General features: G+C 36.9%; 1 protein-coding gene across 1 annotated transcript; it reads left to right on the top strand.

The window, feature by feature from the left end:
- The first annotated feature begins 702 nt into the window (after positions 1 to 702).
- Positions 703 to 8,150, top strand: LOC122082562 (shaggy-related protein kinase epsilon-like). The gene is made up of 13 exons (XM_042650211.1): positions 703 to 1,129; positions 2,263 to 2,502; positions 2,634 to 2,726; positions 2,979 to 3,038; positions 3,137 to 3,409; positions 3,553 to 3,627; positions 4,551 to 4,607; positions 4,685 to 4,825; positions 5,409 to 5,459; positions 5,617 to 5,712; positions 5,820 to 5,903; positions 7,342 to 7,444; positions 7,565 to 8,150. Exons 1-13 carry the CDS (start codon positions 1,070 to 1,072, stop codon positions 7,624 to 7,626), a joined length of 1,395 nt encoding a protein of 464 aa, XP_042506145.1. The 5' UTR covers positions 703 to 1,069; the 3' UTR covers positions 7,627 to 8,150.
- The last annotated feature ends 8,208 nt before the right edge of the window (positions 8,151 to 16,358 follow it).

Raw genomic sequence — 16,358 nt, 5'->3', positions numbered from 1 at the left:
TCAATGGTCTAGTCGACCTCAGAATGCATGCTCAAATGCTATCGGCCATTTTATGTTCACCGCACTGCTGCACTCATTGCGGAGAATAACCGTTCCACAGAAAATAATAGTTTGAAGCCTAGAGTCTATTCAACTAAATGGAGGTTGACTACATGGATCCATGTGATAGAATAATATTGTTTAAATAGAGAATAGATCTGTTGTTTATACGATCACCTGATCGTACAAATGAGCATCTTAACATTTGTTCCACTTCTCATCATTGCATGGGTCAAGAAGGGTATATTTAAAGCAAAAAGAACAAATGTTGGATGCTCACCCGTACTGTGATCAAGTGATCGTATGAATAGCATATCCAATCTCGTAGAAATATCTTTACATCAATCTTTGTCCTCTAAACAGTTTTGTTTGAGGTTATAGTGAAGCCAGGCTCAAAAGCCCATGTACTTATTTGTAATTTTACTTGTCAATTAGGGGTGTTTCGGGAGTACGCAGGGGTGTATGGGAGCGTGATTTGAGTCGTAGGATTGGGTATGAGATTAAACGGACGGTTGTGAGAGGATGTTTGACTAGCGTACGGTAGGTAAAGGAATGATTGGAGCTTAGGGAGAAATTGCCGAATTGCGTTTTTGGTTTTGGTTTTTGGTTTTTGCCTTTTGGCTTTTTCATTTTTTCTTTGTTTGGGAGCGGAAGGAAGAAAGAAGAGAGAGAGGAGAGAGAAAATCGACAGAGAGAAAAGAAAAAGAGGCATTTGGTTGTTATTGGAGTGGAGGAGGGTTGTTAATCAAAAGGAAGCCCAGTGCTCACCTTGGTTGAGTCTCTCAGAGAGAGAGAGAGAGTGAGAATTGTTTCTTTTTGTCTGAAATTCCTTCTCTCTTCCCTGTTTTGTTCTCTCTGGAACGGAACGGAGAGGAGGAGGGGAAGGGAGAGTTTTGCTTTCGGGGACTTTTTTTATTCTCATTATTTTATTTTATTTTTCTCCTGTCATCGGGGGCTTCAGAGACGCAGAGGAGGAAGAGAAGCTCAAAAGTTAGGGCCTTTCTTTGTTGTGGGTAGAGAAGATAAAGCCATGCATGTCATGCGTCGTCTTAAGAGCATTGCTTCTGGCCGCTCCTCCATTTCTGATCCGGTGAGTTTTTTCTGCTTTCGCCCCAATAAATCTTTTTTTTTTTTTTTTAATGCTTTTTCCATATTTGTTTGTGTTGTATTTGTCTTTGTTCTGTGATCTTTGTGTTTTTTAATACTTTTGATGTAGATGGAGGTTTTGAAAATAACTATTTGGTGTAATCTGATGGGGTTTGGATTAATATCTGATTAATGCCTTTATTATTTATATACGGTGGTGTGAACGCATTAGCTGTTCACTTTTGAATCTCCATTTCTCTGCTATTTTATATATGTTATATTGGTCTATGAGAGGGTTTTCCCCGGGGAATGGGGGATTGAAAGTTAGGTTTTTCATTGGAATGTGATATGTGTGGTCTCTGCTTTTTCCTTGGCTGTTGGGGAGGGAAATATGAGAAATGGGCCTTTTGCATTGCGATTTTCTGAAATTCGATGATTTTCATTAGGCGATGTATCTTGCGGCAAATAATTTATTTTGTGCTTTACCAATTTAATGTGTAATAAAAAAAAAAAAAATCTGGAATCGAATATGTGACCTTATGCTTCCAAATGCAGTATATCAATCGAATGAACTATGTGCTCAGATGCAGATGGAATTTGGAACTTGCTTTTTTGTTATTGCCAAGTTACTTTTGTTTGTCATTATCAGCTATACACCTTGGATTCATGTTATAATCTGCTTGGGATTTCCTTCCAGCACCTGGCTCCCTTCATCTAATCTTATTCTAAACTTGTTACCGTTTTCTATTTTAGAAGCATCATTTCTGTAGTTCTGTATATTTTCTTTAATGGGATATTCGATAAACTTTTAAGTGATATTTGGCTTGGCATGGGAAGGCTTTCATATTGCGGTACAAATAGGTTGAATGGGTGGCTTATATGCACCTGATATGCAGTATAGTTACTGAGGTTTCACTACATATAATGAACATGTGGTTTTTAAAATATTTTGATAGTGTCTCAATACATACGTTGCATTACGTGGGATCTCAGTTTGGTTCCTTAGCAGCGAATTCTGATTAAGGAGAATAAATAATTGATAAAGGAGGAGCAACATAGCCTTAACTATATCTTTGTCTGTCTAGTTACTTTAATTACCTGCTCTTTTACAATATTTTCTCAATTGCTTTGTGGTAGGGTGGGGATTCTGGGACGAAAAGGGCAAAAATTGATCAAGAAGTGGAACATAATGTTGCTGGGGAGAAATCAACCTCAGAGCTAGAGCAACACATGGCTTCTGCTACTCTTGAAACTACTGCAGGAACATCTGATATTTCTTCTATTTCTAAAACTGAAAAGTCTGGATATGATCAGCTTCCGAAAGAAATGCATGAAATGAAAATAAGAGATGATAAACCTGACAATCTTGATGAGAAGGTAAAATTTTGCTTGTAATTTAATTATTGTGTGTTAACCTGTCTTAGTTTGTAAGAAAATTGGAGTGAATATCTTGCTCTGACATTTCATATTCGTCCTTTTTTGGCTAATTCGGGTATGGAATACTGCAGGATATAGAAACTTCTGTGGTGAATGGTAATGGGACAGAGACTGGTCAGATAATAGCAACGACAATAGGTGGTCGAAATGGTCAGCCAAAACAGGTAATTTTGTTTCTTAGCTTGAATCCGTTATATTTTCTGGTGGTTGTATTTGCCACTTGAATCTCATGAGTGCGTAGATATTGCATATCGATGTACTTCATTCATGATGATTAATAAGAAAAATTTTATGCTATTTTCAACCATTTCGTGGCTTTGAGTGAAACCTTCTGTCTGCAAAGTCTCTGTTTATGTCTATGGAAGCTGTTTCAATTGCTTTTCACACATGACAACTCATGATTATTTGGGTGACAGACGATCACATACATGGCAGAACGTGTAGCAGGCACTGGTTCATTTGGTGTTGTCTTTCAGGTACAGAGAATTACTTTGTTTGTCAGTGGTAGTTGTTTCTTGATGGCATGCTGTAATCCTTTGTATCTTTTGTGACATTGGTAATTTTTTTGGCGCAGGCAAAGTGCCTCGAAACAGGTGAAGCAGTTGCTATAAAGAAGGTCTTGCAAGACAAGAGATACAAAAACAGAGAACTCCAAATCATGCGGTTGCTTGACCATCCTAATGTAGTTCAGCTGAGGCATTGTTTCTCTTCTACTACTGAAAAAGATGAGGTGTATCTTAACCTTGTCTTGGAGTATGTGCCTGAGACAGTTTACCGAGTTTCAAAGCACTATACTAGGATGAGTCAACATATGCCCCTAATCTATGTGCAGCTTTATACTTACCAGGTGACAATTGATGCTGTTCATAAGATGTTACTAATATTTTTGGGGATGTGAGATTAATATATTGTACAACATTTTTATCATATGTGTATTGTTCTCTTTCATACTGTGGTCTTAAGTCATTCGCGTTCTCTTTCATTTTGTAGATCTGCCGTGCACTTAATTACACCCATAGCGTTATTGGTGTATGTCATCGTGACATTAAGCCGCAAAACTTGTTGGTGAGACATTATCTTGATTGATTTCTTATCTATGGCATTCATGAGCTATGTATGGTCGTAAGCAATGAAAAAGATATTTGAATGTTAGTACTTCTAAATAGATAGAATTTTGTATCTATATTTTCGGCAATGTTATAAAAATCTGGAGTATTCATAGTTTAGACACCTTTCTTGATTCTAATTTTGTCCACATAATAAATCATCAACCATGCGTTGAATTGCACTCATTAGTTGATCATGTGGTCAATTTTGTGGTTGCTTTTGCAACTACTAAAATTTGATGCCAAGTGGAGTTTCTAAAATAATTTATGGATGTTATTCGACTATATGGCTGGAGTAATTATGAACAGAGGCATTTTGAATCTTGCCCTATCTTCTATAGTCTTGGGAAGCTGGAGGCATTGTGGGCAGATCAGTAATGCTGATGGGAAATTTTTTGACAATTGCCAAAAAAACTCATAATGTAACTACCGTAGTTGTATATTTTTGGAGGAATCGGACTTGCATGCTTTCCATATTATTATTCATTTCCAACTTTATTTATTGCTATGTATACTATGTTTATTTTTTTTGTTTTCATTATGGTGTATTGAGTAAGTCATGTAATTTTTTCCTGTTATGGTGTGAATTGTGCCATATTAGCATGTTGCCATGCGCAATAAAGCCACATGATACCAATAGGAGAAAATATGTATACATGTGTCCCCAATTTATTGTACGAAGTAATTTTGAATAATGTTTCGTTATTAAATTTTAGACCGGACAATTACCGTAGGTTGACCTGGCATGTGATCATGTAAAAGGGTGCTATACTTATTGTAGAGTTGGTATGCGTTTTATGAAAAAATAAGATATGTTATCTGGGATTTATTGCTAAGTTTTGGTTAATGCAGCTTTTGATTTATAGTGTGATAATATTGCAGGTTAATCCCCACACTCATCAACTAAAACTTTGTGATTTTGGAAGTGCAAAAATGTTGGTATGTGATATTTTCTTGTACTTGAGAATTATCCTTCCATTCTATTGCTTAATCTGACAGTTTTTGCCTGATTGCAGGTGCCAGGTGAACCAAATATATCATACATTTGTTCACGGTACTATAGGGCACCAGAATTGATCTTTGGTGCTACAGAATACACAACAGCTATTGATATGTGGTCTGTTGGTTGTGTATTAGCTGAGCTTCTCCTAGGGCAGGTGTGTGCTTCTTTTAGTTAAATCTAAATGATAGATATTGCTATTAGATTTATTGACATTTTGATAAAGCTTTTAGGCCTATTGGCAATCTGAAGCCTGGAGGGTTGAGCTATGTCTCATGTTATATCCCAGCCTGAATCCGGCCAAAATCCGGCCAAAATGTTACTTTTGGCCAGGTAGGCATGCTTGAGCCAAGCCGATTTAATAATAAAATCTAATAGGTTTAGTTGACAAGTTTTAAAATTTTAAATATAATATTAATGAGGGTATATGATTACTTTTAATTAGCTTACTGTATTAGAAGTATGCTGATGGGACAGTCAGGCAGGATTGGATGGGGTTGAGTGGACAATCTCAGGGGTTGGTAAAAAAAGTGGGTTTTTGTGTGGGTTTGTGCTTGGACCATGGTATACATTTACCTGTCAGGTCTGCAGCCCATTTTAGTAATTGGGCTTGTTGAATCTTACCTGATAAACATGTTGCATCTCTTGTACTTCAATTTTGCTTCTATGTGTTTTTAGTTTGTGGTACGAATATTTTGTGGAACTTATTCTGATGTTAACTAGATCATGCTTGTTTTCAGCCTCTCTTTCCTGGAGAGAGTGGAGTCGATCAGCTGGTGGAAATCATAAAGGTTTACCATCTGTTTGCTTATATGTTTTACTCTCCCCTCCCGGCCCCCCCCCCCCACACACGCCCCCCCCCCCCACACACACACACTTACACTTCTCTTTGTTGTCCGACTCATTCTTTCATTGTATATTAACGAGTTTGTTATATTGTCATACCAGGTTCTAGGGACGCCAACTAGAGAAGAGATCAAGTGCATGAATCCAAACTACACAGAGTTCAAGTTTCCTCAGATCAAAGCACACCCATGGCACAAGGTCTGTGAAGAGTCTTGTCATGGCGACCTTTGATTTTTCTTAATGTCTTCTTATACTTTGCATTGATTGGATGGTTAGTACAGCCATTGCTAACCTTAATCTTGCAGGTCTTTCGCAAGCGGATGCCTCCTGAAGCAGTTGATCTTGTATCGAGGCTGCTCCAATATTCGCCAAATTTGCGTTGCACTGCTGTAAGAAAATTTCTCTCTTTCCAAGTGAATGTCGTTTATACTTGTTCTTGTTGTCTAAGAAAAGGAATACGACATTTGAAGTTATAAACGCCCCCACCCAAAAAAGTAAGAAGAGTAAAGAGAATACATGCATTTGAAACATATTCTGTTGCCTTGTGCTCGTCTTCCTTGAAGTGAAGTTTATCTTTGTAATGGAAGCTCATTCTGTAGTTAGATACCCAAAAAAAATTAGAATAGTAAAGAGAATACATGCATTTCAAATATATTCTGTTGCCTTGTGCTTGTCTTCCTAGAAGGTGAATTTTATCTTTGTAATGGAAGCTCATTCCGTAGGTTAGGTACTTGGTTCTGGTTTGATTGGGGATATTGAACTTTACCGTCTTTGTTTTTTTTTGAATATATTGAGTTAGATTTCAGTAGGATACATTAGTATACAGTGTTCACTGTTGGCAACTGTGCCTGCCCCATGTGAATGTAAGTGGTATGCCAAGGTGAAGAGAGATGAATGAACTGTGCCTGCCTCATGGCATGGTGACATTGTAAGTGTCAAACCAAGTGAATGCTGTCAAGATAATTACAAACGGGCTCATCAAAGCTGTACACCTTCTATTTGAGATCGGGTGTAAGAAATCCTTTTCATAACTGCCATCTATGGCAGTCTTTTGGTAAGTCATTGGGTACCAGGCCTTTATCATAACTTTGACCTGACCTATGCCATTTCAGCCTTTTCTTACCCATTTAGAATAGAGCCTTAATAAGTGCAGCATGACACTACTTGGTTGTAGTCTTGGCCTTCATCGCACATCACTGCATTCGCATGCTGGGTGAATGTCGAATTTTGTGTAAAATATGGTCGGCATCAGTTTATAGCACCTTTTATTATTATTATTATTATTATTATTATTATTATTATTATTATTATTGTTTTATTTTATTTTATTTTTTATCTTTCGATGAAAATGTTTCTTTTTTATTTGATTGGTGTGAGGTGCCTTTTGGTTGCAAAACTCTTGAAAGGACATCTGCCCTTCACTCATCCCCACTCTAATTCCATGGTTAAAATTCATTGCGTAGGTTCTTGGGTTGCAAAAAGTAGATTGAATTTAGCATAACAACCAATAAATAATAAAAACAGAGTAAATAACTAAAAGAAAAAGATTGATTAGAATCTGTACTAGTCCAGTCTACAAATGCTTAACAATGCATTTGACATACGCTATTTCACTGACTGGGCAGTTTGCGTGACCTGTATTTTAGTCTTGAGGGATTAGTAATCTTGTTTTTTGTTAAAAAAAATTTGCTTTGTTATCCTTGTCTTCAGGGTACACATCTTTACTAAAAATATTCAAGTCTAGCTTTGTATTAGCGGACACATCGTGACAGGAATTTTTTATTATAAAATCTTGCTTACTGTTCTTGGAACCTGGGCTTCCTGCAGTTGGAGGCATGTGTGCATCCGTTCTTTGACGAGTTGAGGGACCCAAATGCACGCTTGCCAAATGGACGCAACCTTCCACCATTGTTCAACTTCACACCCGAAGGTAAAGATGTTGTGCCTTTACTTTTTTGTTGAACTTTCCTCATTGTTAGTATGCCCACCTTAATATTCTGGTCCCCGCCCCCAACCCCCACAATAAAAAAAAAAAATGGAAACCTTGCAGAACTAGGGGGAGCATCTCCTGAGCTGCTTCAGCGCCTTATTCCTGAGCACGTGAAGAAATAAAATTCTAATTGAAGGTATGATTCTCACAGTAGTTAATATGTATGGGCTTGAGGCCAAATGGCTTGTATGGCCTCATTGCTTGCCGTGTTACCGGATCCAAATCCCAACAGCCTTGGTCCTGGAGATGGGACACGGTGAAGGAATGCATACTATGAGGACAGTTAGTAGCGATGGGGGATCAATTTCAAATGGAGGTTCTAGCTCTGGATTTATCGGCAGAGTTACGAGTTGCGCAGAATGCAAATTGAGATCCAAGGTGAATTCTACAATTTATCTATACCATGTATTATTGTTACATAACCAAAATGGAGACAAGTATGCACACCTGTTAAATCTTGGGTGGCTCTGTTGTAGCTGTTTAGCTTTACACGTACGTAACTGTAGTCTTCTATTGTAGAATATACATATAGTTTCATCAGAGTTTTCATTTTTATGTCAAGCAGAAAGAACGGAGAACATTTTGTTAATCTGGGTATGGATCAAACAAGTTCAGGTTAAATGATTTAACCTGTGTTTTGCTTCGAGCTTGATTGCCATGGATCAGTGACTTTTTTTTGCTTTCATTAATTTCCTGGTCCTTGGTGTAGGCTTCTTTGTTTGTCACCAGTCACCACCCTCATCATCTTCATTCCGCCCCATTTTTTTGAGCTTGCAATTTTAAGGGAAAAATGTTCTCTCTGGGATTGTATGGGCTGTATCAGCACGAGGGCCAATGGGAACACACCTGAAAGCGTCAATAGGGTGGACATCTCCATCTTTCATGGGAGCGAGGCAGTCATTTTACCCACGTGTCTGATCGCAGTCCCTACACTTGGACAGAAAACATTCTATCCAATATCGGTATTGCTAGCCATTGTTACATGCCAATGTCATATTGGTGAAATGGTACGGACAAGGGTCGAACGGTTAAAACTTTATTATAAAAAAAAATCAAGGGTAAAATTACCCGATCCAATACCTTGCACTAAAACCATAACCATCACACGAATAGAGGAAATTGTGGTGACTTGGCAGAACAAGAAAAGTTATTAAAGGGCCCAAATTCCAGTACCGTCTATTTGAAATTAAATCAGGTCCTTATCGATTAAGGAACAATTGGGATCAAACTTGGGAATAGAGTTGGGTAAGAAAGATAGATCATGTGATGTCTCTGCTTAGATTGAAATGAGTGACAGCTGAGGGAGAAAGTTGAAACGACTCTTTCTGTTCTTTTCAGAGATTGTGAAAGCTGCATATTATTGATGGAATTAGACTTAAGAATTGACTATTGAGAATGCCTAACACTTAAATAAAATAATTAATCCCGGGGAAATAAATTGATAGAGTAATGAGGCGGATATGCGTATGGTAGGATCTGATTCAAGTGTGACTACGGATAGAGTAATGTGGAGGATTATAAGACTCATGTAGCCAACCCTTTGTAGGATATGTTCATGTGATGCTCTTTTAACTTCTTCTCTTATCTCACGTTTTTTATAATCATTTACTTCCATTTTTTTTTCTTCTTATTATTTTTATAACATATGGGATCCATGTAGTCAACCTCATTTAGTAGGGATAAAGTTATAGTTGTGTTAAAATTGGATCGAAACCCAACTGAACCGGTATGGTTGGGAATTTACAAGCCGATTCTAGGGTTTCCAAGCTCTCAAGTTCCAAGTTTTTGTAGACCTTGAGATAACTTGCCTTGCTTGCCAATTGACAAGCATTTCGGTCTTAGTTTTTTATTAGGTTCAATCCGTTTTTCGATTTTGATCAGTCTGGTTTGGTTTTGGTTTCTATTGATTTCATAAAATTCCAACCCAAAACCAAAATCATAAGGGTTCGATTTGGTTCAGCCCGTGCTTGAACTTTTAACACCTCTTAATGAGAATTTTAAGCTTAGTTTGACAATTGATTATTGTCTATTGCCAACTTGCTTACCATTGACTTGGTGAAACTTTTGCATTTGTTAACATGCAAAAGTTGGTAGTTTGTTTGGCAATGGGAAAAATCTCACCTCATGTGCCGTGCATGATTGACTCATGAGTCATCATTAACTCTCATACCCTATTGTATGAGGTTGAAAATACATATCTCTAAATCAATCAGAAAGTTATATCATACATGTTATTTTTTTTCATTCACCATGTGGGTTTCTTGTTTACAAATCATTCAATACCCCATTCTCATGCACCATACGTTGGCTTTGTATGAAAAATATCATTACAAGTGAGTGGAATGTAGATCTCATGCCCTAAACTTTTGATTCCATTAGACATAATCAAATTTGGACCATTATGCTTTGAATTTAACTGATTGGATAACAAACTTTGAGTCTTGAGACTCTTGACCACAAGAACGTGGCTGGTTTTAAAGCTTTTGTTTTGTTTATTAGTGATCATAATTTACGTAAATCACATAACCACTCCTTTGCGTTGCGTATCTTTTTCCTAATCTATTATTGTATTTTAGGAAGTAAATAAATAAACGTCATCACCAATCAAAGACTTGTAATATGAGTATATGACCCATTTGGGTCATTGTCTGTGAGACCACCTCCACCACCTTTGATATCAGATTTCCTTCTCACGTATCTAATGGCATTTTGTATCTTACATGCCATTAGGTATTTGGGTTTGCCTTCTCTTTTTTTTTAAAGTAAAATGTTTATGGGGTCCATGTGACTCCAAATAGATATTAGGGGAAAAGAAAATTGTTTGATCACAAAATTTTATTTTTTAAGTTAGAAAATTTTACTTGTTTTTCTTTTAATTTTCATTATAATTAAACGGAGCCTTCATGTTGATGCCTTTGTATACATCTTTAATGGTCCTCGCATTGGTGCAAGGCTAGCAACAATCTCTTGCCCTAGATATTATAATATAGGACGGGGTTTCTGATACCATCGGCATAGAAAATCTCTAATGCCATACCAATTTGGGTGCATAAAACAGTTTTATAAATAGAGAATTCACATTCTTACTGAACAAATAATAATAATAAAAAAACCCACATAGTTAGAGAAAGGAGAAAAAGTGTAATAGACAATGGAGGATGGTATATACTATATATATATAACCTATCATCTTTATTTGACAGGTAGCACTTTAATTTTTTCTCATTCTTTGTTCTTTCCCTTTGCACTCCTCTCATATGGATGGAACCTTTCGTTAAACATTGGATTCATATCAAATTGACACAACTCAAGGGGTTCATACGGTTTTTATTATTTCATCCTCAAATTTCTAATGCAAAAATGACGTAGAGTCATTTAACAGTGTAAGATTTTTTTCAAGCAAGAATGATCATTATGACCTTGCGGTGCACTTTCCAACCAATGAAGGGGAGGAGCAGGTTTTTGCATCATCCAATAAGGGGGCATTTAATAAGTAGAGAGAGTATGGGTCCATGGGTAGAATGTGAAAAACGTGTGTGCTTGAATCTGCATATTGGTATCGTGGACTTCTTTTTTTCCTTTCTTATAATAAAATTGAAAAAGGTTCCTCACACGCAAGGGTGTTAATTGGTTTAGTTTCAGTTTAAGCGGTTCGATTTGGTTCACATTTATTTAGTTGAAACTAAAACCGCACCATTTATTAAATGATTACATTTTTTGAAACCACAACCGTTTAGTAAACAATTTCGGTTTAACGGTTTTAAACGGTTTCGGTTTCGGTTTCAGTTTCAGTTTATTCCATACGATTTCTAAACGGTTAACAATCGGTTTGTGAGTTTATTCGCATGTTTACTAAAATTTGCTTTTGGTGATAAATGATTCAATCTTGAGAATGTGAAATGCAAGCCATTATGTTTTGTTAAAACAACCAAATAATTAAGAAAATATTACATTGAAAAAGTGAAATGCAAACAAAACTACTAAATACTAATGAACACCAGTAGTAGTGGTGGATGATGCTAAAGTAGGAGTAGAAGGCTCTGAAAACACATCTTCCAAGTCTTCAAATAATTTAGGGTAATTTACAACGCCACCCCCTGGAGAATGCCAATATTATAGGGACACCCCCTCTCTTTCACCAAATTGGACTCAGACCCCCTGCCGTCAGTCAGTGTTACAAAATGCTTTGAAATGACGTTTTTGCCCTTATGAGTAAAACACTGGTAAGTTACCCATTTTCATTATCCCAAAATACCCCTCTTTACTTTTTTATCATTTCATTCTCCTTCTCTCCTCTACCAAAGGTTCAGATGAGTTCCAGCCAAGATAAACAGGACAGTCGTCGGAGAGTTTTGCCGTGCTAAGGTTTTCTCTCTCTCTCTCTCTCTCTCTCCACCAGGTTCGGCTGAAGTTTTTTTTTTTTTCTATGTTTTTTTTTTCTATGTTTTTTCTCTGTGTTTTGCGTTCTCTCTCTCTCTCTGTTTTTCCACCAGGTTCGGCTGAAGTTTTTTTTTTTTTTTTTTTTTTCTATGTTTTTTCTCTGTGCTTCGTCCCGGTTCAGCTGAAAGTAGAGCTGAGTTTCTTTTCTTTCTCTGATTTTTCTCCCTTTTTTTTTCCTGATGTTTCTCTGTTCCGCTCTTCTAGCCTTTTGAAGAATTGAAAGTACTCTTCGTCCCCTCCAATTGGTTCAATCCATGCTCTAAGGGTTGCTTGTCTCCATACTTTATTGATTCACTGCTCAAAGTTAGGTTGTGAGTTAGGTTTTCTTCTTCAATCGATTTTGGGAATAAAATCTTTAAGGGCAATTTCAGCACTCCCCTATTTTTAAGGGTAAAATGGTATTTTAAAAAAATATGAACTGCTGATATCAACATTCTTGGTATATTCTGTAATGTTGACTGACGGCAGGGGGTCCGAGTCCAATTTGGTGAAAGAGAGGGGGTGTCCTTATAATATTGGCATTCTCCAGGGGGTGGCGTTGTAAATTACCCAATAATTTATCTTCATCCGTCTCAGCTATATACAATTACTTAGGCACCGTTTGATAACTTTCCCAGAAACGCGTTTTTACGTTTCCTGTTTCTATAAACGGAGAAACGGTGTAAAAAGTGTTTAGTAGAAGTGTTTCGTTTCACCTGTTTTTAGAATTAGAAATCAAAATTTCTGTCTATTTATGTTCCAAGAAATAGCGCAGATCCTCATTTCGTTGCTTATGGAAATAAGTGAAAGCCACAATTTTAGCTTTGTGCCCAATAAAAAAGAATCCACATGTCTCACACTTCTCTTCTCAAGGTCAACCACCACCTCTGCCTCTACAATCTCCACCACCACCTCTGTCTGTCGCTTCTCCACCTCCCACATGCCCCTCTGCGATCTCCACCTCCGCCTCTGAAAAGCTGCAATAGTAGCTTTGACCGTTAGGCATCTTCCTCCTCCCCTTTCACTCTGACCTGGCTCATCTCCTCATGACCTCCACCACTAATGAGGTCAGATCTCACGACGAGGAGTCTGCTGCAGACCTTCCAAAACGATTCCAAGGACGCCATCGCTGAAGCCGTTGTGGTATTTCTCCTTCAACTTGAGCAACTTCGACGAGCCAAGTGAGGTGCAGGTTTCCTTCTTCCCACATCTGCGCTAAGGTATGTTACCCCAGGTTTAGGGTTTGTTTATTCCCCCCTTTTGGGATGATTTCTCCAAAATTTCTGAAATCTTAAGGTTTGTGGATGCAAGAAATCGTTTTCTGGAATCCAAATAGCAAACCCTCTTCAACAATCCCGTCTCTTCTCCACTTTGCTGTCACTATTCGTCTTCTCTTTTCTCTTGAAAGACCATATTGCTGGTATACAGATGCAAGGCAATGTAAATTCTGATTATTCCTTATGAGTAATGGATCTATATGGTGAACTCTAGTTATTATCTGTGACGAATTTTTGATGTAAATTTTAATTATGGTGTTGCCTTTGATGTAAATGTTAATTCTGGATTTTTGGTGTTGCCTTTGAATTCTGGTGTTGCAATGAGTTTATTTGACCTCATTGAGGAAGGAAATGGTACAAGACAATTTGCTTCTTTTCATCTTTTCTTGCAAATCTGTCGCCTTTTTTTTTATTTTTTTTATTTAATCGAGAAACAAGTTTATCAAACATCCAAAAATCCGTTTCTGTTCCTAGAAATGTGAATTTATGTTTCTGCCATTTCTAGACACACAAATGACAGAATTGTTGTCAAACAGTGCCTTAGAATATGAAACTAATGTCCAAAGAATTTTATACGAGGTTAAAAGAAAAAATATTACCTCCAAAATTCACATCGTACATCCAATCACGCAAGCATATCAAAGCTTCAAAATCCCAATAGTTTTTACTTTAGGGCTTTTATTTTTTGGAAATGATGTACCAATTCTGCCCCTGCCTTATTTATTCATTAAACGGGTTAATCGGATCGGTTTTGATGGTTTAAATGGTTCGATTTTTAAGGTTTCAATTCGATTTGAAACCAAAAGGTTAAACGACTCTGTTCGGTTTCGACCCGTTTAACTAATTGGCCTGAAATTTGAAATCAGAACCGAACCATTTACTAAACTGTTTTACGGTTTCAATGTAAACGACTGAATTCTTCTTCTTCTATTTCAAATTCACATCCTTAGTCACACGGACAGTGTGCCAAACCGTTTTGCACACCCCCTCACCATTTACTGTGAGATAAGAGGAAGAAGAAAAAGGACAAAATGCCAAATAGACCATATCGTTCAAACACATCCTATTGAATTGAAAACTAATGTTGTGGGAGTTTGGTGACTGCCTAAATATGCAGCCATACATTGTGCCCTTCCATTAATATTAGGCTTTAAGAAACAAAATAATTAAGGCCTAAAAATAGGATATTTTGATCGTCTATGCAGCCAGATTTCTTTTGGTCATTCTCTACGAGGATCCATAGGCTACTATGATGGCATTTCAAGAGGACGGTCAATGTTGGAAGGGTGTAGTAGTAGCAACTAACATTGGGAATGCGACGAAAAAACAAGGGAATGGCTAATTGATCGAGCAACTCAGTTGCCCATTCTATGCAACCAGTGGATATGAACTTAGCCAACATTAGGTACTTCTGCCCAAAATGGGAAAAATATTTTTTTATGGGGAAAGGCTTGGTATGGTGCCAGTTTTTCTGGAGTTAGCGGCTCAACCAATAGGAGAGGCATAGGGGACTTTTAAAAGGGAGAAGGAGAGAGAGATACAGATTTGGGTATAGCTGCGATGTACTACCTTTTCCCTTTTTATATAGCGTATATTATTACGGAAAAAAACTGCTTGAGACGGCTGATCTGGTCCACCAATTGTAATCACATGATAGAATGATGTGCCGATATTGACCATTGGATAAGTCCTTGATTGGAAAAACCCAAATTTAATACATTTCCATGTATTAGCATCATTTTATTTAATCATCCATGTATATCCACACGTTTAGCCAAAAAAATGTATGCCCACACACTCTTAGTACTTACATTTTTTAGCTATATTTTGCATCTTAGTGAGCTATGTTTCAACTAAAACTTGACGCTTAGGTGAGAGTGTGAGACTTTGGAGTTTATTTGGCTACAAAATTTGGATCCCACTGATTTTAAATAATTTATCCTTATTATATTACTATGCCAATTCTATATTTAGTTTTTTTTTTTTTTTTTAATAAGTATCTTATCCTTAATATATTAAGGCACTAATTCTGTAGTTATTTACTATATATTTTTATTGTAAGAATTCTATATTTAGATATTTTTACTTTTTCCCTATAAAATTGTGAAAAAACAAGAGAGGAAAAAAAAAAAAAAGAGTAAGGGAAACATTTTTTTAGCGAAGAAAGAACATCTATTTCATGTCATAGAGAGAGAGAGAGAGAGAGAGAGAGAGAGAGAGAGAGAGAGAGAGAGAGAGAGGAAACATCCATTTCATGTCCATGTATTTGTTAAGGAAACCAAGGGGAGAGAGACTTGGCACCGAGCTCTCTTTACTTCAGTGGTTAATCATGAATGCCAAAGCTCTCATTGGCAAAGTTTCTCCCACTTTTCCGTGTTCTGAGGTTGGATTTTGTCACCATGGTTCAAGCGTTGATATCAGACCGGTCATACTAGGCAATAGATTTGGCAGGTTTTCGATTCTGATACCTGGTCAATGCTGCATCAGTTAAAAAGTACGAATTAAAGGTAAAATGGTAAAAAGGTAAAATTCTAATATAAAAAAATCAAGGGTATTTTTATCGACAAGGGTAATTCAATATCAATCCCTTCCAATATTATATTGGTTTAGGGGATGGATGATATCCATTCTGATACCGTGCACTAAATCAAAATCATGTTTGTAAATCCGTCGTGGATTACTGTAGTAGTTGAAGCTATCTGTGCATTTCTATAATCAAGTAAAACTATGATTCTAAGTATTGATATTGGATAGTACTCTTCAATCTTGATATCTGAGTGATACCGTATCAATTAAATGGTACAAATTAGGGGTGTCAAACCTTAAATCGAATCAGTAAAACCGGTCGGACTGAATCGATAATAGCTCAAATCAAATCATACCAAAGCCTTATTGGTTCGGTTTCGATTTGGAGTATTGCAACCCAAAACCAAACCAAACCGCACTAGAAATCGGATGAACCTAAAACCAAACCAAAATCGGCTCAAAATCAGAACCAAAATCGAAACCAAACCGGTAAGAAACAGAAACACTCCAAAATTCATTAGAAAAACTAAATTTTATATAGTTTTGTATACATTTGTATGGAAAGTCAAATCCAAATTGGACCAAAAATCGAAACCAATCCAATAACAAATCGATTTAAGAAGTTGAAGACA

Source organism: Macadamia integrifolia, chromosome 6 (genome assembly GCF_013358625.1).
Source record: "Macadamia integrifolia cultivar HAES 741 chromosome 6, SCU_Mint_v3, whole genome shotgun sequence".
Classification (NCBI taxonomy): Eukaryota; Viridiplantae; Streptophyta; class Magnoliopsida; order Proteales; family Proteaceae; genus Macadamia; species Macadamia integrifolia.
Note: the sequence above shows the minus strand (reverse complement) of the source record. Positions and strands in the feature narration are given on the sequence as shown.

What these genes read in the sequence shown, in the direction of transcription:
- LOC122082562 (XM_042650211.1), top strand. Translation starts at nt 1,070, where the DNA reads ATGCATGTCATGCGTCGTCTTAAGAGCATTGCTTCTGGCCGCTCCTCC. An exon ending in GAAATGGTCAGCCAAAACAG is followed by an intron (nt 2,727 to 2,978) that starts GTAATTTTGTTT and finishes TTTGGGTGACAG; the next exon opens with ACGATCACATACATGGCAGA. An exon ending in TGCAGCTTTATACTTACCAG is followed by an intron (nt 3,410 to 3,552) that starts GTGACAATTGAT and finishes TTCATTTTGTAG; the next exon opens with ATCTGCCGTGCACTTAATTA.